The sequence below is a fragment of the Propithecus coquereli genome, unplaced genomic scaffold (assembly GCF_000956105.1).
Source record: "Propithecus coquereli isolate 6110/MARCELLA unplaced genomic scaffold, Pcoq_1.0 Scaffold184, whole genome shotgun sequence".
Lineage (NCBI taxonomy): Eukaryota > Metazoa > Chordata > Mammalia > Primates > Indriidae > Propithecus > Propithecus coquereli.
The window spans coordinates 1,410,714-1,434,683 of NW_012143190.1; the positions used below are offsets into that span (position 1 = coordinate 1,410,714).

General features: G+C 38.8%; 2 protein-coding genes across 2 annotated transcripts in view; both read right to left on the reverse strand.

Annotated features, from left to right (window-relative positions):
- TM2D3 (TM2 domain containing 3) overlaps window positions 1–6,468 on the reverse strand; it is a 7,729-nt gene extending 1,261 nt beyond the window's left edge. Inside the window, exons 1-4 of the mRNA XM_012642695.1 lie at window positions 6,358–6,468; window positions 4,090–4,247; window positions 3,110–3,284; window positions 1,210–1,285 (exon numbers count right to left, since the gene is read on the reverse strand). Of these exons, the coding sequence (XP_012498149.1) occupies window positions 1,210–1,285; window positions 3,110–3,284; window positions 4,090–4,247; window positions 6,358–6,448 (500 nt within the window). The 5' untranslated portion in view covers window positions 6,449–6,468. The remainder of the gene's footprint in view (window positions 1–1,209; window positions 1,286–3,109; window positions 3,285–4,089; window positions 4,248–6,357) is intronic.
- A 1,991-nt stretch (window positions 6,469–8,459) lies between these two features.
- TARSL2 (threonyl-tRNA synthetase-like 2) overlaps window positions 8,460–23,970 on the reverse strand; it is a 67,009-nt gene continuing 51,498 nt past the window's right edge. The window contains 6 exon segments of the mRNA XM_012642690.1: window positions 8,460–8,608; window positions 9,490–9,604; window positions 10,408–10,480; window positions 13,992–14,096; window positions 21,927–22,027; window positions 22,111–22,188. Of these exon segments, the coding sequence (XP_012498144.1) occupies window positions 8,460–8,608; window positions 9,490–9,604; window positions 10,408–10,480; window positions 13,992–14,096; window positions 21,927–22,027; window positions 22,111–22,188 (621 nt within the window).

Sequence of the window (23,970 nt, forward strand, 5' to 3'; positions counted from 1 at the left end):
GGCTAATTTTTTCTATATATTTTTAGTTGTCCAGCTAATTTCTTTCTAATTTTAGCAGAGATGGGGTCTCGCTCTTGCTCAGGCTGATCTCAAACTCCTGAGCTCAAATGATCCACCCGCCTTGGCCTCCCAGAGTGCTAGGATTACAGGTGTGAGCCACCACATGAGGCCAATTTTTAAAAGTTAGTTGTTAAATGTACAATGGTAATGTAAGATGTTAACAATGTAGGGGAATTGGGTTAGGGGTATATAGAACTCCCTACTATCTTTTCAACTTTTCTGTAAATCTAAAATTATTCCAAGTTTAAAAGTTTATTTCAAAAGAAGCCAGTTGTTAGTTTTAATTCGAATCATTGCTCACAAAGACTGTGGCCAGTTACCAAATCTTATTTTTGTTGTATCTCATTTTCTATAATATCTTGGACTCCTCTTTTACTTTCTAGTTACACCTTCCTGCCAGGTAGGGGGTGGGAGGGGTTGCTACTGACAAGTGGTAGGTAAAAGGCCAGGGATGCTGCTAAACATCCTGCTATGCACAGGGCAGCCCCAAGACAAAGAATTATTTGGCCCAAAACGTCAACAGTGACGAGACTGAGAGATTCTGCCTTATCCACACTGCAGGTCTCAGGTGCTAACTCTAAGACTTCAACTGTAGATGGTATAACCTTTTCATCAGTTAATCATTTAACCAGGGTCCTACCTGCCCTTCCCTTTGGTAAGAAGAACTGGTATAATTTCTTAAAGAACTGTTGAAAAGTTTAATAAATATAAACACATTTTAATGTAAGAATTATAGGCCTATAATTATCTCTAGATGGTGAAATTACAGGTGATTTTTAATCTTTTTGTCGTTCGTTTTCCCAGTTTTCAGTATTGAGCATCTATTACCTTTTAGAATAAGAAGTTACTTAAAATTAAAAATACACATCGTAAACCTATTTCAAATGGTCCACAGCATTTTACTGATTCATGGAACATACACAATGGGAATCAGGCATCTTGGGAGAAAAGCTAACATGTCTGCTATCAAATTCCACGAAGATACTGGTCTGATCACCTAAACTCCCTGCAGCTATGTTTCCTAGAGTCTACTTAATATGTGTAGGATCTGAGGGAAGCATCAACTTGGCTGAGCTCAATGTCTGGAAGATTCCACTGACCCCAAAGAAATCCAAATGGCATTTCTAACTTAGTAGTAACAAAACTTACCTTAGAGCCAGAGCAGTAGACCACTTATAGCCTCCAGTCCAATTGCAATATAGCATTTTGGGGAAAGTACGGTTACCTTAAAAGAAGAAGGAGAGAAGAAAAAAAAAAAAAGGAAAACGCTCTACATAGAAACATGGGGTACAAAAATATTCTCACACAGAGACTTTATTGTAACTAATGGCTTCACAATTTAACATCTAAAAAGTCGACTCTCTTTACAGTAACAGATGTTTACTACGGTGAATAGTACAAAGAAAGTCCTTACCACCTATAAGCATGGATTTAATATTTGAATCAGTTAAGTTACAGTTCCAACTTCAAGAACATGAAATGCTGTACCAGATATCAAGACTTACGGTGAAGTTAAGAATAAGTAAGACGGTGTGATGCTGAGACAGATAAATCATCCGGTAGGAAAAGAAGAGAGAACCAAGGACCAGAATTTTAGGCCTCTAATTACCTCTAGATGGCGAAATTATAGGTGATTTAAAATGTTTTATAAAACATAAAATATATATGCACATATAAAACTTCATGTAGGATAGAAGTCTCACACAGATCAGCAGGAACAGTTTAGACAACTGTCTCTCTGGGTGGTGAAAAAAGTAAAGTTGAATTTATCTCACACCATCTACCAAGACCAATTCCAGGTGGATTTTTAACCAAAATTAAGAAAGGTCAAATTTACAACTTTTAAAAAAAAACAGAGGAAATTGTCATTATAAACCTGGGGTAGAAAAAGATTTCTTAAAACAACAAAAAAGGGCTAACTATGAAATAACTTAAAGTAATTACATTTTTAAAAGTTCTGTTCATCAAAACAAACCCTAAATAAAGTAAAAAATAAAAAAAAAAGTCAAAATCTGGGAGAGGGCTTTAGGGACCCCTAAGCTATCCAAAATATAGAAGAATCCTAGAAATCTTTAAGAAAAAGACAAAACTTAAGGCTAACAAGTATTAGCATTTGAATCACCAAGAACAGTTATATACGCTGGTGGGAATTTAAGTTAATATAACTATTTTGGAAAATAACACATGCTGGAGAGTATATGCCAGACAGCTCCTGCACATGTGCAACCAAAAGATATTAATATGCACAGAAATTTTAACAGCAGTTGCAATAGCAAAAAATGGTAAATAATCCAAATACACTGGAGAATGGATAAACTGTGATACAATCTTACGATAGATTATTATACAGAGGTAAGAAAAATAAATGAGAAGTCACATGGATTAATCTTACAGCCATGATTGTGAGAGGAAATAAGTCCTAAAAGACCACAGGGTCTCAATGCTATCATTTGATACAGTTCTAAAATGTGCACTATTGAAATAATATATTATACTATATTTTCTTACATACACATGATAAAACTATAAAAAATATTAAAAAATGAAATGATAGAAGAATTCAAAAGGGTGGTGACCTCTGAAAAGAAAGTAGTACAACTAGATGAAGGCAAAGAACTCAGGCGGTTGCAATGGCAGTGGTGCTGTTCTAGTGGTTAATTTGGGCTAATTTGGGTGAAATTCAATTACTGTATATTTTATATTTTACATGTTGTTTTATCAAACATTACATTTTAAAAGAAGATAGAATTGCACATTTTATGGAGGCTTTGTTTTAGTTTATTGAATTTATTTATTTATTTCTTTTATTTCAGCATATTATGGGGTACAGATGTTTAGGTTACGTGTGTTGCCCTTGGTTCCCCTCCCCCCAAGTCCGTGTTTCAAATATGTCCATCCTTCAGAATTTATTAATGAGGCTTGGCACACCTAAAAAGCTGATGTGTCTGATTAAATTATTTAATTTAAATGTCAGATTCCTGGTTAAAGTCCCCTAAGTAAACTTAAAGAAAAATATTTTGCTCACAAATTCCCTTGAACTCTGACTTACCCAAGCAATGGATGTGGTCCCGCACTGTGCAGTTGGCATGGTAACGCTGCCGAGGACAGGACACCGTCATACAGCCGGTGTAACTGGAACACTCATAATCTGTTTCAGGAAGCTGCCAGCAAAATCTGCAAGTCATGTTAATGATGAAGTTCCTTTGGGATTTGAAGTCTTGATCCTATGTACCAAAGGACACAGAACTAATCGATCACAATACGGTAGTCTGTTAATATGTCAATAAGCCTACACATTGATATGGCACAAAATTTCTAAGTGGCAGAAGAATAGGTACCAAAACAATATGTATTCAAAACTAATGTATATGGTATGATACCCCGTAATCATAAAAATATATACCCAAATAGGTAATACCTACGGGAAAAAACCTAGATAAATTCACATCAAAATAACAAAGGTTATTTCAGGGTAATAACACTTATTTCATCACTTTTGCTTAGCTAAATTTTTCATAATTAGCATGTACACTTTCGTAATACAGAGCAAAGGAAAATTTATAAAGTGTCAGTCACAGATAGCTGGAAGGAACAGATGAGTATGTTCGCTGCAGGTCACTGAGCTGCAAGTCAGGAGCAGAATCCAGGTTCCTCAGCCCTAGCCTGATGCTCATCTATGGTAAAAACACATTACCATCCCCTCTGTAGCTAGTTGTCACTACTAAGAATGCAAAACCATCTGAACAAATTGTACCTGCTTTAGATACCCAAGTCCTACAAAGGAACATTTCTGTCACCTGCATTTTCAGCTGACATCAACTGGCTTGACAGTTATTATAATAATTGGAACAGTACCGATCTGATATGAAAGGGACTACAGGATTTTTATTTCTTACATACTCAACAAGGCAGTCATAAAAGAATAAAAAATTATTTCAGTCTCTTCCCCCTAATAGTTAAGTCTAAACTGCACTTTTAACTCGAAGTTTACAATGAATTTATTTAGAGTAAGTAAGCTGCAGTACTTACAACACAGGTAACAGATGGTTTCACTGTACAGTCAAAAGTGACAGGCTTCCCATAGACACAGGAGAAATTTGTTGCGCAGTCTACACAGTCGGCAGGAAGTCTGCTACACAAACCATTGCTTGGACACTTCATCATATAAGGTGGGATTTCGGTACTTTCTGTGAGAGGTAAGAGAGACGGTTATTCCCTTATAATACTGATCAGAATAACAGAGGAAAGCAATTTTCTAAGGTGAAGAGACATGATCATGAGCAATGAGACGCTACACTGGAATGGGAAAAACACAGAATTGGAGTCAGAGACACTTGCAATTAAAGCAGGGTTCTGCTGCCAGCCAGCTGTGTGCCCTGGTGAGCACCACACTCATAAAAAGTTTTTCCTTCCTGCTTCCCAAGTGGCCATGAAAACTAAAGGTGCTCACGTACAAATTATGTACAGAAAATGCCGTGTACAAGTTAGGGACTCAAAAATCTACCATTCTATACGATGAGAAACTAAAGCTTCAGAGATGGTAGGATTTGTGCAAAATCACAGAGGAAGATCATGGTAAAACTGGAACTAGAACCTAATCTCTCCATTTCCAATCCAATTCTTTTCATTTGAATTGAGTACTTTAGAAATGAGGCCCCTGACACTCTCAGGGCACCAACTCTATAAAATGTTCTGTCATTACTCCCACTGGTAAATCAATAAGCCATAATTTGCTAATAGAACACTTACAGTTTTATACTACCAAAAATCAAAATAATTCTCTATTTTAATAACGTGTTCAGCAAGTTGTAACTTTTTTCCAGCCAACCTAACGAGGTGTACAATATATTTTTATCATTTAAGAGAGGATCAAAACTGCAAGTATTCTTGAAAATGAAGAGGGTCTTTCAAAAACCTGCAAAAGAGCCAAGAACTCCTGTGCTTTCTCTAAAAAAAAGTAATAATAATTTAAAATTCAAGTACACTGCTGACTTTGACTTTCACGGCCAAATAAGAATCAGTAAACCATCTCAGCCAGTTTCAATTTCTTGAAGTAATGGAACTCTACAGGGATAAAATTACGGAGCCAAAGGTCAACGGTTCCATTTAGCAAAACACACTAATACTCATTTAAAACTGGTCCTACTTAAGTTATTGTATTAAGTGGCCAATTCTACAAAATACCCCTTTCTCTCCTATTGTTCCTATAACAACCTGGCTGGAGGCAGGACACTTAGAATCACCACGCAGAAATGATGTAGGGCCCTCCACCGCTCTAAAGATGAGGACCCGGGCCCACAGGGGATGAACAATTTGCTCAAGCTGGGCGGTGGGCAGCACAACCAGATAGATCTAGACTCCAGGTTTCGATCAGTTCCTCTGTGACCCTTCCATTTCACACAGCCTTAGGGGTGCCTTTAGTATCCAACATCAGGAACACGGTTCTAGAAGTAGAAGAAACTTTCGAAAGGGAAAGAAGCATTAGTTGAAAGTTATTTTGGTGGATGAAGTGCAAAAATAATAGAAATGAGACAGAAATGAAGAACGTGAGACTGGAAAAAGAGATGAATCAGGAACATAAAAAGGTATCCAAATACCAGGAATGTCTACTGAAAATGGTTGTGTATCTGCCCTTAATTCACATAATCTAAAATACAATATATAAAACATTCAAAAATGGAAAAATGATTTCGTATACTACAAGAAATTTTGTTAAAACAGAAACTTCTAGATACAAATGCACACATACTAGCATAGAAGATGCCTAGTATCTGCTGCTCTGGCAGCTACCGTGAATGTAGATAATGGGCCCGGATCCTTTACTGACTGAGCCATCGGCTGCGAATGCTCTAAATTTAAGCATCCTACAATTAGAAAAACATGTTATCCCGGGATAGGAAAAACTTGTTTTTTGTGGTCAACGTGCAGGGTCGACACCGGGCCAATAAATGCTCACAAAAACCTCACGACTTAATAGCCAGAAATAGAACACCAAAGGACGAAACGCCGACGGGGTCGAAAACAATTCAGGTCCGTGGGCAACTAGGAAACGAAGGGTCGTATCGGGCTCCAGTTCCGTTTCCCCGGCAGCGCCCCGAGCGCTCCACCTCTGCTCCAGGGCTCCTGAAGCGGGGCTCGGCGTCGCTAAGCTGAGGGGCTACCTCGGGATGCAGTGACTCGTCGCCCAGAGCCCGCCACTCAGCCTCCTCTCCGCATCACCTTCCGCCGTCTGCCTACAGCAACTGGGGCCCTCCTGCCACTCAGCCCGACCGGCGCGGATCCCGGCCTTTAACTCACCATCGCCCAGCAGAATGCAGAACTGCCAGAAGAAGAACAGCACGCGACAGAGATAGTGGAGGGCCTGCAAAGGACCCACCACAGCCGCCATCTTGCCGGCTCGTGTACTTCCGGGCCAAGGGGCGGGCTCCGTGGGGGCGGGGCGCCGGAGACGGGTCCGGTTGCGTCTGAGGAGCCGGGCGCGCAGGCGCACTGGGGCTCTGGCAGCCGTGCCTGTGTGTTTCCTTGCTCTGGTCTCCCCCGGCCCTGCCCGCTGCTGCGCCCCGAGGATGTCCTGGAGAGGAATGAGACCTGTGAGGTTGCTCAGTCCCCAAGTGCCCCTCACACCCTTTGACCAGGCGCTCACTTCTCTTTCCGCCGCTGGAGACCCGGAAAGAGTCATCTAGGTACCGAAATTCACGCCTGAAGCCACTGAATACAGAGGCAGGCAAATTTGGCAAGCTGGCCACTGTTTTTCTGTCTGTATATATATGTTTACAGATAAAAATTGCTACTGTGTGCCAGGTACAGTGTATAAGTTCTGATGACATTATCACGTTTCATTTCATACTTTAAAGGTCCTTATTTACAGATGAGTAACCTGTGGCCGCAGGGTGTGACAAGCAGCCCGAGGGACCCACTCCCCCTGGATCCAGGGCTGGAAGCCTGCCTTGGGTTTCACCCTGGTCAACTCCTGAAATATACCTGGTGCTTCCAGAAAGTTCACCGAAGATGGGGAGAAGCAGGGCAGGCCCCGAGACACTGGGACAACAGCCAGGTGCCGCGATACGGCAGGAGGGTCTGAAGCACAGACCCTCCCTGGAGCAGGTCGGCCTTGGGGAAGAGAGCTACACTCCAGGCCTGCAGCTCATGGCAACCTGCACCTGTTTCCATCACAGCATTCTTCCTACCGTCCTGTTGACAGGCTTCTCTCTTCCCGCCTACCTGCTGCAAGATCATTCATTCTGAGGTTTCCTGACTACCCACTCCCTCACCTGCACGTTTGATGAATGAAAAAAAAAAAATATATGTATAGTGCCTGGCACACAATAAGCCCTCAATAAATGTTAGCTTTAAAAATTATACCACATAATCTGCAACTTACACTACTACCCAGGTCTGAAATAAAAGTTTTGTTTACCAACTGTTTAATGTTCACATTCCTCGAGAAGCTAAATCATCAGTATGTTGAAAAGAGAGATCATTTCTTACATTTATTTTGAATTCCACAGCACCTAGCCAAATAAACAATAAATACTTCTTGATTGGTAGCTAAATTCTCTACTGGCATAAAGCCATTTTAATTCAGTTCTGAGCAAGTAAGGTATTCCTTCCAGTTAAAATTTGAAATCCATTTGAGTCTATCAATCAGTGGAATGTCATCCCATCAAAAAAGTAACTTAACTCTAAGTGAGCAGCTTTACTGTGGTAGAAGCCCATAGCTGAAACACTGGAAACACTGTGTGATACAGTTTTTATTTTTTCTAAAGATGAACAAGGCTCAATTATGAACTAGAGCATTCAAAGGACAACTCTTAACACACAGTGCAAACAACAGATTCCACAACACTGAGTTTCTGTGATATGCAGAGTCTTTTGTCAGTAATCCAATACTTAGTGCTAGCTGCTGCTTTTATGGTTGTTTAGTTAAAACAAAATTAAGTAATGATTGCAATTTTGAAGATAAAGTTTCAGTGTGAACTTTAGTAGAATAGTCATAAAAATACCTGAGACATGATAAGATTTTTCCCCATGTTCAAAAAACCTTGCAGACTTTTATTTGAAGCCTACCTTCTGAAAATCACAAATCTTATAACATTTCACAATCCTCATTTCCTAGTGTTTCCCTCTCTCAATGAATAACATTTCCCCATTTAAGTCTCTCAAGGCACTGATTGCTTAACAATTTCCCATGCTTGCCCTCTTATTGTCCCCAGAGTACAACAGTGAATTAAACTTTGTACAGATCAGCTACTCATTCATTGTCTCCTTTCTTAACTGAGCCCACGAGTGGACCCATCAGGGGGTCTACAGTTCTTAAAAGTACTACTATGTTAACTGGATAAGAAAAATACATTTTTAAGAGTCAAAACAAAGTTACATAGAAGTATAAAGAAAGGACTTCAAAAGTCTTCCTCAGCATTTAGTGTACGTGATTTCTTGAGATTCTTCAATTTATCAATGGCAGAAGTTACTGAAATCTCTCCATGAATTTTGTTGTCTCTTGTTCGAACGTTTACAGCATCATTTATCTTTTCCTTTTCTCCAACCACTGTAGAAAAGGGAAATAAACATTTTAAATCAACAATTTACTAAACATTAATTCAAAAGTCACATGACACATGTGTCTTACTGAGTTTTTCTTCAATATTAATCACTAAATGTCAATCTAATGACCATTAGGTTCATCCTCTAATAGTTAAGAACCTTTCAATAAATACTGTCTTTGTCTAAGCTAATTTGAGATTGCTGTCACCACAAGAAGGCTGATTGAAACAGCACAATACCTACTACAGAGTCAAACATTATCAATAAAAAACTGTCAGTGGGACAACTCTGTGCACATTTATTTTGCCTTTTACAGACTCTTTCAGCTTACAGGAGATAGCAATACCCATGCCTGGATCATATCAAAGTCAGTTTCTCTTGATTTTGGAATCATTTTTAAAGCCAAAAGTTTAAATTCTGTATCCAATTACTGGTCTGCCTCAAGGACATTTTATTTCTCACCTAAATCCTTTTCTCTGGATCATTTTAAATTTGGAATTTTTCCATCCATTAATTTAATCCCAAAGATTCCCAACAAACCAGAAGAGCGAGGGAAAATATCTTAGTTCTGTCAGGCTGACACATAAGGAGTATAATTCCACTGACGGGATGGGATCATTTTCACATTTTTTTAATTGTTGGTTTGCAGTATTAACTATTGCTACTAATATTATACCATGAAATTCATGTGAAACTTTATAAATCTTAATAACAAAGAGTACTAGGAACAGCAAACCCAGAAACACCATGGACTCCTCTTTGCGTGTAAGTATTAAACAGTCAAATTGTGATAATCAAGTAGTTGTACCATATTCCTTATTTTGTTTTTTTGGAATTAAAGTGAAAAAACCAAGCACTTGGAAAATATATACAAACTTAAATTACCCAAAATAAAATTATACTGAGCCAGCTGTGCATTTCGTATTTTCTTATTCAGTGTACAACTGTGATCTAAATCAACATCAGCCATGAATCCTTCTTCAAAAAATTCACTGGATACCTAGAAAAAAATGAAACATGCTGATTCTTACATTATTTATGGTAGCCAGCCTCCAAGACGACCCGGGATGTTCCCCACCTCTTGGCATTCACACCATTGTGTAGTTCCTGCCATGCTGTACCACAGTTAGTCTGTGTGACTGCAGAGAAGGCAGAAGTGACACATGCCACTTCTGAGACTAGCTTACAAAAGGCCGCAGCTCTCATCACTCTTAGATCACTCGCTCTGGGGGAAACTGGCTGCCATGCTGTGAGGACATTCAGGCAACCTATGAGGAAGCCCACTTGGTGAGGAGCCGAAGTCTCCATGACTATGCAAGTGAGCCCCCAGCACTAGAGCCCCTGCCCACCGCCTGACTGCAGCCTCCTGGGTCTTCTCGGCAGAGTCAGACAGCTGAGCTGTGCCCACATCCCTGACTCACAGAAACTGAGAGACAATAAGTGTTTGTTGTTTCAAGCTGCTAAGTTATGGGGTAATTTGTGATGTAGCAATGGATGATAAAGTATTCTTCCCGAATAGAGCCATGTGGAGAGGACTAATTTAATTATGAGATGTTTTAAAATACCAATTTCTCAAAAACGTTAAAAAATAAAATAACATGTTCACACAAAATCCTGTCCATCAATGTGCTAGTAGAGCTACATAGAAACAACTCATGTGTTACTCCCAATTACGGAAAACATGGTTGGTTAAGTTAATGTGTTAGTTGCACAATATTTTAAAGCATGAATGACATTCCTTGTCGATGATCTACACAGAATACGGGCACTACTATTATGAACTTTAAATGTCTCTGGTTGTACCTGAAGTGCATATTCTTCACAAGTTGGCCCCACAGGGATGACCATTACCTGGCGAGGAGACAGCCAGAAAGGCCTGAAAAATATATAAAATATGTATCTTCAGAGTTTAATAGTGACCACTTATTATGTGATTTAAAAATAATCAAAGATTTTTTAAAGACTTTGAGAGAGAGCAGTTTCAGTAGAGTGGTGTGGAAGAAAACCAAACTATATTAAGACTTTGAAGGCAGTAGAGTAGACAAAAGGGGAAATTTGGAATTTCGATGGGAAAAGAGTAGGGAGAATAGGCTGGCAGGCAGCCAGACACGCTAAACATGCACTTGTCATATGACCCAGCATTGCACTTCTGGGCATTTATCCCAAAGAAATAAAAATATATGTTCATGCAAAATCCTGTTCATAGCAGCTTTATAAAAGCCCCAAACTGGAAACACCCCAAATGTCCTTCAGTCGGTGAATGGTCACACCCTGGTCATCCACACCCTGGGACACTATCACCAAAAGGAAGGAATCAACTATAGATACCCGAAACAACATGGATGGCTCTCAAGGAAATTCAGCTGAGTGGGAAAAAAAAGCCTGCCTCAAGAGGCTGTATACGGTACAATTCCATTTATGTGACATTCTTGAAACGATAAAATGATGAAGATAGGGAACACGTTTGTAGTTACTGGATGAGTGGACAGGAGTGAGACATGGCAACTGTGACAATGTAGGCAGCCTACAAGTGATGGGACTGTCTTGCATCCTGACTGGTGGTGGTTACACATCTATACGTGTGACACAATTTTGTAGAAGTACACACACACACACACACACACACAAGAGCACATGTCAAACTGGTGATATCCGAACAAGTTTGGTGGGTAGTATCAATGTCTACTTCTTGGTCATGGCAATGTATACAGATGTTACTGTTGGGGAAAACTGGGTAAAAGGCATGCTGGAACTCTGTGTAATTTCTTACAACTACATGTGAACCTACAATTATCTCAAAATGTAACTTTTTTTTAAAAAAAGGTAGAGGGTGAGGATAAGCAATGTTTGATGTGGGACATGTTTGCCTTTTCCCTTGTCATAATGAGCATTTAGTTTGAAGGTGGAAGGAAATGCAATGGGCACTTTATTTATTCTTAAATTAAAAAAACAAAATAATACATGATAAAAGTCGTAATATTTTGCTTGAGTCCAGGAGTTTGAGGTTACAGTGAGCTATGATAGCGCCATTGCACTCCAGCCTGGGAGACAGAGTGAGACCCTGTCTCAAAACAAACAAAAAAAATAATACATATGATAAAACACAGAAATACAGTGTATATAATGAAAAGTAAATGTTTCCTTTTGAGCTCTGTCCTCACCCCATCCCCAGTCCTACTCCCCCCAGGGGGCCATATTTTAACCATTTCTGCTTTTGGCTCTTGGGGAGATTTCCCCCACAGGCCGGGCAGGTGTCTGAAGTCTGGATGTGTGCAGTGCAGGGACATGCCTGAAGCCCTGCAATGATGGACGGCACCCTCCATGCACTGGCACCATCTCCCGCCTCCCTCTCCATCTGCTGTTCTACCAGTTCTTTAGTTTTTTGCCACTTTCATTGCTACCGTTCTAGTGCAAGACACCACTATCTCTTACCTATGCTGCACTATTTAAAATGGAACCAACTGGAAAGAAATGTAAACACGTTAATTCATACTTAGGTGGCATACATATTCATACCTATATTTTGTCTTGTCTGTGACTTTAATAGCTTGGAAATTCCATGGCACCTAGGTGTATTTCTCTATGATTGCAAGTAAAACATCAGGGATATACACAGATTCTTTAGCTACCGAGGACCTTTGGAAGACCCTCTGTTAGGGAAATTTCCCAAGTTATGTTTCCTGCTAGGAAATTTGCTTTCCTACCCTCCCCAGACATGAATGCTTGCCTGTGATCTAGGTTCTGCCAAACTGATACAGAAACATGACACATTGACTTAAGGCAGAGTGGCACACAGAAGGAGGCACCATGTGGAATCCATTCTGGCAAGGAAGAGTGATGCAGAAACATGGAGCTTTGGAGGAACCTGTGGCAGTGACCCTAGCAGTAGCATCCAGTGCCTTGTGTCCACGGGGGTACTGCAGGGACTGTGCCTAGCAGTAGTAGCAATGGGGCAGTAGATTCTGAAGACAGAACACTGCATGAGCAGATACTCAGTCAATTTCTTAAAAATGGAAAGGGAGGCAAAAACTACATAAGTGGTTGCTGGTTTGCAGCATTTCCACACGCTGTAGGATGCACCATTACAAGCTGTTATCTGCCGGCTGGTACTGTAACTGCTAGTAGGGCCAGTTGCTTCTGAGTATATGGGGATAGTAGTGACTCCCACAGTGTCAGCTCGGTGCCTTGCTTCTTTGCTATAAAATTACTTTCAAAGTCAGAAGCATCACTGTGTTTCTGACAGCAAATAAGGCTCATGAAGTACATACACAGTGCTGCAGGCAGAAGCATGGCAGGAAAGAGCAGGAAAGCAAAATCCAGAGTCGGTATCTTTTCTAGTGAGGACAAATCATTGCCCTTGCGTGATGAAAGGGAACCATGTAATCAACATGCCACAAAATAGCTGGCTGTTCCCCTGGGTTATGGTACCATACTGGGGGATCAGGATTTATCACTACTCGTGGCAAACTGAGTCCTCAGAAGAGTTGTGGCCAGATGGAACTTAGTGAGGGAAGGTCCATATTGTTCAGTCCACATATATCCCACTCTGTTCGTGAACCACTGAGCAAGGGGAACAGGGGAAAAAACGGAAAAAAAGAATCCGGTTGTAACAGAATGGGTCCTCTTGTATGTGAATACTGAAAAATTCCTCAACAATGAGGACCTTTTGGTGGCAATACTACCTTCATGGCCCATTCTGAGCAATCTTCCACATTCCTCTTCCTCAAATCTGTGTCATTTATTTCTCTATCTAATTACTTCTAAATTTCTGACCTTGTAGCCAAAGCAATAACCAGATCTCACAAATCAGTGTGACTCCATACCTCTGGCTGTTTTCCCTCCAGCTAACGAAGACTATAAGATGCACCACTCAAAATTCTGCACTCGAGGGCATCTCCCTTCCCCACTGTCATCCCTCGATGGGCTGTAGTGCCGTGGCTGTCCCCTCTGGGTTGTGCAGTACGCTGTTCAGTCCATTTATGGATCAAGTTTACATGTTTTCCTCCTCAGTGGCCACAGGGAACCCCCAAAGGCAAATGACATGGTTGAAGGAGGGATGGCTGTAGGGCAAGGAGCAGTACCTGGGAGTGTGAGCTGTGTGTTTTCCAGACAGCAACGAGATCTTTGAAGGGCTTGAAATAGGTGAAAAGATAACTAATTCCACCGAGTCCCCGAAAAGGTAAATGGTGTAGTTTTATGCTATTCTGCCTTTGTTTTCTTTCTTTTTCTTTCCTGATCTGGCAGATGGAACAAGAATTTTTATTTGCTGTTTAGATTCTTGCGAATTAAAAGGCAGGAACTGCCATTTTTTTCCTACTAAATTTATCTTGTTAGACATGACTTTTAAGAATAATAGACATGTAGCTTTTCTTTTCCATATCACTTACCATTTTCCCCCGTAGTTTTCTGAAAGAATGGCTATCATTCTTTCCACTGACCCCAAGATGGCTCGATGAATGATTACAGGTCTCTTCTTATCATCCCCATCCTTACTAAAAAATGGAAATTAGACTTTTTAGTATTTTCCTAAGATTCAGGAATAACTATCTTCTTACGTTATATTTAATTTTGACTATAGATTTAGATTAGCAGTTTTGGATATCTCTTCATTAACCTTATTTGTTTTGTGAGTGTCTTGCTTTCTCAAAAGATTGCTTTGATTGCTAATCTTTTTTCCTTTATTTTAAAAATTTTCATTAGAGAATATAGAAAGCACACACACAAGTAGAGAGAATAGTATAATGACCTCCGACATACCCTCTCTCAGCATCACAAAATGTCAATGCACAGGCACTCGCCTTTGACCCCAGTGCCCTCCATTCCTGTCACCACCCACCTCCCCCACTGTGAACCTCATTTTTCAAAATGTTCCTGATATTTGTTCTACAAGTCAAATTCCCTGACGCCCTCATGACATGCACCTTATATTTAATGATTCCCTCCCCTCCTTAGGAAAAAAATGGAAAAAGCAAATTATGACTGTTAACTGTAATGAAGTAAGCCACCCCTAGATCTCTGCACGCATTTCTCGGAAAGATAAATTTCACATCATCGCAACAAAAGTAACATGTGACGTAAAGTTCTTATGAGAAATTTTTATCTAAAAATTGTACCAGTTAGTTATTACTAAAACACACATACACACAAAACAAACAAATAAAAAGAGAGAGACCAATTCATTAAACCCCCTTCAAATGCGTCATAATTGGATAGCATCACTGCCAACCATTTCTGCTAAGAGCCATTATAGACTAAATACAGGCAAAATCCTCTGTCTAGATTCCACAGAAAGCTTTGGGGTGGAGGTGGGAAGCTTGAGTCCAGTACTGTGCAGCAGGTATATGAATAAATTCACCCCACAAACTGGAACCAGTATGGAATCTTCCTGAATGTTACATGTTTTTGTGTAGTGAATAAGAGAGAAGCATGGTGACCCTTTCACAGGGCCCTGGGCATCCAGAAATTTCTGTCCCATCATTTATTTAAATCAGGTCAAGCTGTAAGAAGGGCATAGTGACATAAACTATGCTTGCACATCTATGTTAAGTTCCTCCAAAATAATCCCAGTGGATTTGGTTATAATTGTATTAGATTTATAGACAAATTTGAAGAGAATATCTTCACACTGTTGATTCTTCCCTAGTCTAAGAGTGTGGTATGAATCATCATTTAAATAACTCTTTTTTATGGCCTTTGATAAAATTTTGTGGTATTTATACTTCATATAAATAATATATGCAGTCATGGGCCACATAACAACACTTTGGTCAACTACGAGCAGCATATACAACAGTGGTCACATAAGATTATAACAGCTGAAAAATTCCCGTTGCCTAGTGATTTGTGTTATAATTACCTACAGTATTCAGTACAGCAACATGCTGTACAGGGTCGTAACCTAGCAGCAATCGGCTGCACGATACAGCCGAGGCCTGTAGCAGGCTGGACCATCTAGGTTTGTGTAAGTGCACTCCATGATGTTCGCACAACGGCGCGTTTCTCAGAACATATATCCATTGTTAAGGGACACATGATTATATTTGGATTTACTGTTAAGTTTATTCTTAGATATTTTCTAGTTTGTTGTTGCTGTTGCTTCTGAAATATTTTTTCCATTACATTTCCTAGTAGGTTATTGCTAATATATATAAAAGCAAATTGCCTTTTGCATCTCTACCTTCCTTTATGATTAGTTCCATTTTTCCTCCATTTGATTCTGTTGGATTTCTTGACATTTTAACAACTACAAACAATGATTTTATTTCTTTCAAACAATTTTATCTTTCTTTCAAATATCTGCACTCCCAGAATAATTCTGAGTACAGTACAAATGGTAGGCATATTCAGCGTCTCCCGATTATGTTGAAATGTTACTATTGTTTTCTGATAAATTCTCTTTATCATGAAGAGGAAATTCCTTTCTGCTCATTTCACAGGAATGATTATTCAATTTTATCCAATGCATTCTGCCTTATTGAATGTGATGAATAACACACTCTCAATACTAAACCATCCTTGCTTTCTCAGGAAAAAACCTTACTTGATCATGGTAATGACCTTAATGCTTCTTTCCCCTCATTCTGAACAAATCACATCAGTTCTTCCTCCAAAATACATCCCAATGCCCCCACTTTGTTCATCTCTATTACTACCACCTGCTCTAACCGTCACCATCTCTTTCCTGGTCTACAGACTACTGTTTCCACTTTGGCCCTCCTACCCTCCACTTGCCACACAACATCTAGGGTGGCTGGCTTGGCTGATCTGTTTCTCTTCCATGTCCTCCTGGATGAGAAGTTTCACTTTGATTCTCATGGCTCTGAGCCATCTTCCGTTGTTGAACCAGTCCTGAAGAAGATTTGACTGTCCTACTAAAGCTACCAATAGTTCCGGCACTTGCCCCTCCAAACTGGGAGAAATCAGTGGGACTTTTCAGAGTCATACTAATTCCATTATACCAACTGGATGAAAACTTAGGGGTCAACTCCCAGAAGCTCTTCCATTTTGGTGCATGGTATTTCTAATCAATAAATGTAATGACCAATGGTGCTCAAATTTTATTGAAATAGTAGGGTCATTTCAGCATAAATAAGGTCTCCCCACCCCTCATTCTTTTGTTCATTTTAGAAGGGTACTAGGGAAAGAGAGTTTTGCAGACATGAACTTAAGACATCATCTTTCCCAAAAGGCCAAATTTATTTTTGAAAGGGCTATGTTTTCTCCTTCATTCTCTTGAGCATTTTTATTAGTCTCATGTCTTGTTGTCATTCTCTATATGTAACACTTCAACACTTCAATTATTCCTTCAGTCTTTTAACCTCTCTCCATGAGCTAACTCTTAATATGTTAATGTAGCTCTATAAATAGTAATCAAAACACAATATGGAGAATACAAAATACAAAAAAATTATACTTTTATTGCTTGGACACAAATTGAGATCAATCCATGAAATCATATACTCTAAGAAAATGGTACTTGTTTATCCTGACTCTTAATAGGAAAATATTCTACTAAAAACTATTGGATTTGAAACATGCTAATAATTTTTCCCTTTTTGTCTTCATTAGTAATTCTGAGTGAAAGAGAACTCAACGCAGTATCTAAGCAACATTCTATCTAAAATTGGACATGGTGAGTAGAGGACAGTTTCCATGGATGTTGCCATGATTTTGTCTAATGCAGATTAGGGGAATGATCTTTAAAAAGAATTTGATTCCAGGCAAAATGGAGTAAGCATGCTCTACCCTGGCACTCTCAATGGATGCAAACATAGACTGTGGAGAGAATGCATGCAGCAGCTATCTGAAGACTCTGAAAACTAAACAGGTGGATTGTAGAAGATCAGAACCTGAAGTATTCACAAACCAGCAGTGAGTTTCCTGTAATTTTATCTTCCAGTTTCCTACGGCCTGGACTCAAAGGCAGCCCTGACGCAAGAAGTATGTGCCAGATGCATACAGGAAGAACTTCGGGAGAAATCCTCACTTTCTGGCCAAGGAGCCAGAAAGATAACTCTTAAGTTTCCAGAAAGAATGGCGGAGGTGGATCCTGGGTTATTTTTTTCTTTTTTTTTGCTCCCTTCCCCCCAAATCCCAGGCACTCCCACAGGCGCACAGAGGCAGCAAAGACTAAAGAGGCACCTAACACTCTGAGGAAGGAGATCCTTCTTTATGATCAGAAGGATAATGGTCCAAGTGCACAGGGTAAATTCCCCTTCCTTTTTCTTTTTCTCTGGTCTCTTGAGCTTGGTCTCTGACAGGTGCAGTCATGGAAAGAACATGGTGGAGTGGGGAAGCTAAAGCTTCAGCTTTCTGGCCACGGGACCATCATAAGGGATCCCAGGGAACTAAAGGTGTCAAAGAGCAGGGAGCTCAAAACAGCTATCCCATAACGTAGTGTATGACCTCACCTGGTCTCACCTCTGAGCTGCACATGCTAGACAGCATACAAGAGGCTTGAGAACTGAACTTTGAGACTTGGCCACTGGGTGGCGCACATAGAACTGATTCGAATATCCCTACGAAGGCTTTGAAAACTGAACTGACGGTGGAACCACAGTCCCCAGAAGGTGGATTGGCAACTACTGCCTAGGCAAGCAGTTTCTGCTAAAACAAACAAAAAAAAACTCTCTATCCCCTTAGGATTTAAATAAGACCCAGCGTCTCATAACATAATACTCAAAATGTCCAGGATACAGTCCAAATCACTTGGCATATGAATCATCAGGAAAATCTCAATTTATGAGAGAAAAGATAAATAAGAGTCCACCAGTGAGAAGACACAGATGATGGAATTATCACAGACTATAAAGCAGCTATTAAATCATGCTCCAAAAAGCAAGCGTGAACACAAGTGGAGTAAGTGGAGAGATAAAAGTCTTAGCAAAGAAATGCAAGATATAAAGAATAGAAATTGTAGAACTGAAATATACAATGGCAGAAATAAAAAAGTCATTAGATGGACTCATTACAAAGGAGATGATAAAGAGTCAGTGAATTTTAAGACAGATGGATAGAAAGTATCCAGTCTGAAGCACTTACAGAAGAAAGACTAAAGACAGCATAAACAGAGCCTCAGCAAACTGTGGGACAACACCAAAAGGTCTAATATTCATGTCAGCTGGTCACCTTTATGTGATATGATGAGAAGCACACTTCATCTCTGTGGAGTTCTTTCCAAAAACCCATAACCCTAAACTAATCGTGAGAAATACATTAGACAAATCTCAAATGGGAGACATTCTACAAAATACCTGACCAGTACTCCTCAAAATTGTCAAGCTGATGAACAACAAGGAAAAAACTGAGAAACTGTCACATATCAAAAGAGATTTTGGGGACATGTTGACTAAATGCAGTGGTATCTTGAATTGGATCTTGGAATAGGAAAAGGACATTAATGAAAAAACTGGTGAAATCCAAATAAAGCCTGCAGTTCAGTTAAATAGTATCGTATCAGTGTTAATTTCTTAGTTTTGACAAATGTATCATGGTTGTGTAAGATGCTAACATTAGGGGAAAATGGATGAAGGTATAGGAAACTGGATGAAGAAACAGGAACTCCCAGTAATACCTTTATAATTCTGTAAATCCAAAATTACTCCAAAATTGAAAGCTTATTTTTAAAAAGTTGTTTAAACACACCAATTATAAGACAGATCGTCATAACAGATTTTTAAAAAAACAAGACACAACAATATGTTGTCTATAAGAAACCCACTTTGAATATAATGCCATAAGCATATTAAAAGCAAAAGGATGGGAAAAGATACAGATATACTATGCATGCAAACACTAATCAAAATAAAGCTGGAGTGGTTATATTAGCATCACACAAAGTAAACTTTGGAGCAGGAATACCAGGGATAAAAAGGGACATTATGTGATGATAATGGAGATAAAAGGGTAAATTCACCAAGAAGACATAAAAATCCTAAACATGATGTACCTAACAACAGAGCTTCAAAATACATAAAGGAAGAACTGAAAGGAGAAATTGACAAGTCCACCATTACCACTGTAGACTTCAACACTCCTTTCTCAGTCATCAATAGAAAAAGGAGAGAGAAAATCGGTAAGGTTATAGAAGAACTGAACAGCACCATTAACCAAGAAGATCTAACTGACTTTTATGAAACATTACACCCAACAACAGCAGAAAGCACACACATTCTTTTCAAGTACATATGAAACATTCAAACCCCAATGCATTTAAGAGAATTGAAACCATACAAAATATGGTTTCTGACACTAATGGAACTGAACTAGAAACAAATAACAGAAAGATAACTGGTAAGCCATCAAACAATTGGATATTAAATAATGCATTTCAAAATAAACCATGAGCCAAAGAGGAAGTCTTACGGGAAATTAGAAAATATTCTGAACTGAATGAAAATGAAAACACAAGATATCAATAGTTATAGGATGTATCTAAAGCAGTATTTGAGAAACATTTACAGTGTAAAATCAGGGTCATCAAATTACGGTTTATGAGCCAATTCCAGCTGATGGCCTATTTTTATAAATAAAGTTTTATTGGAATACAGCCACATACATTTGTTTATATATTGTCTATGGCTGCCTTCCCACTACAATCATAGAGTTGAGTATTTGCAATAAAGGCTGTATGGTCCACAAAGCCTAAAACATTAACAATCTTGCCCTTTACAGAATGCAGGCTTCTGCATTAAATTATTATATTAGAAAAGGAGACAGGTCTCAAATCAACAATCTAAGCTTTTATCTTAAAAAAAACAGAAAAATAAGAGCAAAATAAACTTAAAGCAAGCAAAATAAAGGAAGTATTAATAATAAAGAACAGGAATCAGTAAATTGAAAACAGAAAAATAGAGAAAATCAATGAATTTAAAAGTCAGTTCTCTGAAAGATTAATACAATTGATAAATCTACAGCCAAACCAACAATGAAAAAAAGAGAAAAGACACATATTATTAATGTTACAAATGAAAGAGGAGATATCAATATAGGCTTCACAGAAATTACAAGTATAATATGGAAATACTATGAGCAACTCTATGCATATAATTTTGACAACTTAGATGAAATGTATCTAGAATATATAAAGGACTCTCAAAACTCAATGGTAAGAAAACAACCCAATTAAAAAAATGGGCAAAAAACTTGAGCAGACATTTAACCAAAGAGGATATATGAATAGCAAATAAGCACATGAAAAGATGTTATCATTAGCCACTAAAGAAATACAAAATCAAAACATAATGAAATACTAATACACACCTATTAGAGTGCTTTAAAATAAACAAACAACCTGACAATACCAAGTGCTGACAAGGATATGGAACATTTGGAACTCTCTCACATTGCCGGTGAGAATGCAAAATGGTACAGATACTAGAGAAAACAATGTGGCAATTTCTACAAAGTTAATACACTTATCATATGACCCATTTCCAAGTATTTACCCTAAAGAAATGAAAACTTACATTCACACAAAAACCTGTACACTAATATTTATAGCAGCTCTATTCATAAGCACTAAAAACTGGAAGCGGCCCAAATGTCCTTAAACGAGTGATTAGACAAGCAAATTGTGGTGCATCCATACACTGGCATACTAGTCAGCAACAACAAAGAACCAACTATTAAGACATGCAAAAATACGGACGAACCTCCAAGGCATTATGCTATGTGAAAGAAGCAGTCCCATAAGGTTACATACTGCATGATTCCATTTATACGACATTCTGGAAAAGCAAACTATAGTGATGGGGAACATATGAATGGTTTCCAGGGTTTAGGGGCAGGAGGAGAGTGTGTCTACAAAGTCACAGCACAAGGGAGTTTATTGGGATGATAGAATCCACAATTATGGAGGTGGTCACACCACTCTAAACATGTATCAAAACTCATTCAACTGTACACACACACACAGAGTGAATTTTACTGTGTGTAAAAGAATTTTTTTTTTCAAAGAAGTTGTGGATTTGCCTTTTTTTAATCTGCTTTTTCTGGCAAATATCTCATTGGGTTTATCTCAAGATAAACCCAATGCCAGCATTTTGTAAAGTCTTCCCCATCCGTCTCAGGGAGTTAGCAGCCTGGGTCATGTTTTCATGATATTTTGTTCATATCCTTAATTGTATTCTTACTTATCTTCCTTCCCCCACTAGACCATAGCCTCAGAACCCCAACTGGATTATACACAGTAAACAAATATATATTGAGCATATAGCACATATACTAGACATTCGCTGATGTTTATTTTTGTATTGCTAATGCTCACATAACAAATAATTAGGATATTAGTAGTACATTATTTAGCATATTCAATCACTCACCTAACATATGTGAGATTAAATCTAATAGGCAGTTGGAAGTCCAGCTGAATTGTAGCACACTGATGGTATCTGCCAATAGCATCCTTGATTTTTATATCAATCTGTAAATTAAATGATGTTTGCTTAGAAGCAGTATTTATTTTTCTTTTAAATTTTACTTTTTTGAAGCATATGGTTTACTTACTTTAGGGCCATAAAATGCTCCATCTCCTGGGTTCATTTTCCATGGTTCTCCAAATTCCATCAAGCTATTCTGCAGTTGCTATTTTTTTTTTAAAAAAAGAACAAAACATTTGAAACTTCTACTTTATTGTACATTTTATCTGCTTTTGACATACAGCTCACAAAGGTTATTATAAATCTTAATTACATTCTATATTAGTTCAACATACATTTGTTGAGCATCTTTACATTCAATAAACTATTGAGCAAGGACTATATAAAGGTGATTAAGGTGGTACTTGCTCTCAAGAAACATGCACATTTTAATTCCAGAAAACAGATAATTTACTAAATTGTTCCAGTAAATTCCAGGTAAGTATTTAGGGAGGGGATGCTTTGGCCCACCTTCCAATGCAAGCCCCCTCTGCCCTACCACTAACCAGCTTCTGCTTCCTGGGGAGGGTTCCAAGTAACTTCTTTTCTACTCAGGGTAAGAGAAGGCCACCTCCAGAGACACTTCACGGTGCCGGAAATAAACAACTCATAAGTTTTAAATTGTGTGCTGTTCCACGTAGCAGAATAAAATCTCACACCATGCCCCCTTGATGAGAATCCTCTTTGTCCAGCGTCTCCATGCTGTCTATGCTCCCTACCCATCAGTCCCTTAGTATCCGTCTCAGTTATCAGATTCACTGTCACAGTATCACAGGGTTCAAGTAATCCTTGTTTTACTTAATTACAGCCCCAAAGTGCAAGACTAGTAAGGCTGGCCAAAGATATGCCAGAGAGAAGCCATAAAGTACTTCCTTTAAGTGAAAAGGTGGAAGTTCTCCACTTAGTAAGGACAGAAAAAAATCCTATGCTGAGGTTGCTAAAATCTACAGTAAGAATAAATCTTCTATCCGTGAACTTGTGAAGAAAGAAAAAGAAATTAGTGCTAGTTTTGCTGTCACACCTCAAACTGCAAAAGTTCCAGCCACGGTGTGTGATAAGTGCTTAGTTAAGATGGAAAATATGTTAAATTTGTGGGTAGAAGACATAAACAGAGACGTGTCCCAGTTGACACCAATCAGGTTTGGTACTATCTGCAGTTTCAGACATCCACCGGGGGTCTTATCCCCTGCCGATAAGTGGGGATACTATATTTCAGGAAGCGGAAGACTAACAGGCAGAGCAGGTGTCTGGCCATAATACCATCCTCATTTCTAAATGCTCAGTGTCATTAGTCATCAGAAAAATGCAAATCAAAACTACAATAAGATATTATCTCACCCCAGTTAAAATGGATTTTATCAAAAAGACCCAGACAATAATGAATTCTGGCAAGGATGTGGAGAATGGGAACTCTCGTACACTGTTGCTGGGAATGTAAATTAGTGCAACCAGTATGGAGAATGGTATAGAGGCTCCTCAAAAAACTATCATATGACCCAGCCATCCCACTGCTGGGAATATATCCAAAGGAGGGGAATTTCAGTATATCAAAAAGATATCTGCACTCCCATGTTTACTGCAGCACTATTCAACCTAAGTGTCCATCAACAGATGAATGGATAAAGAAATTGTGGTACATGTGCATGTTGAAATATTACATAGACACAAGAAAGAATGAAATCCTGCCATTTGCAACAACATGGATAGAACTGGAGAATATTACGTGAAGTGAAACAAGTCAAGTACAGAAAGACAAATCTCACATATTAAAATTGTGAGATACATATTAAAAACAACTGATCTCATGGAGACAGAGAGTAGAATGATGGTTACTAGAGGGTGAGAAGGGTAGCAGGGAGGAAGGGATAAAGTGGGGATGGTTAATGAGTACCAAAAAAACAGATAGTTAGGGCCGGGCGCGGTGGCTCACGCCTGTAATCCTAGCTCT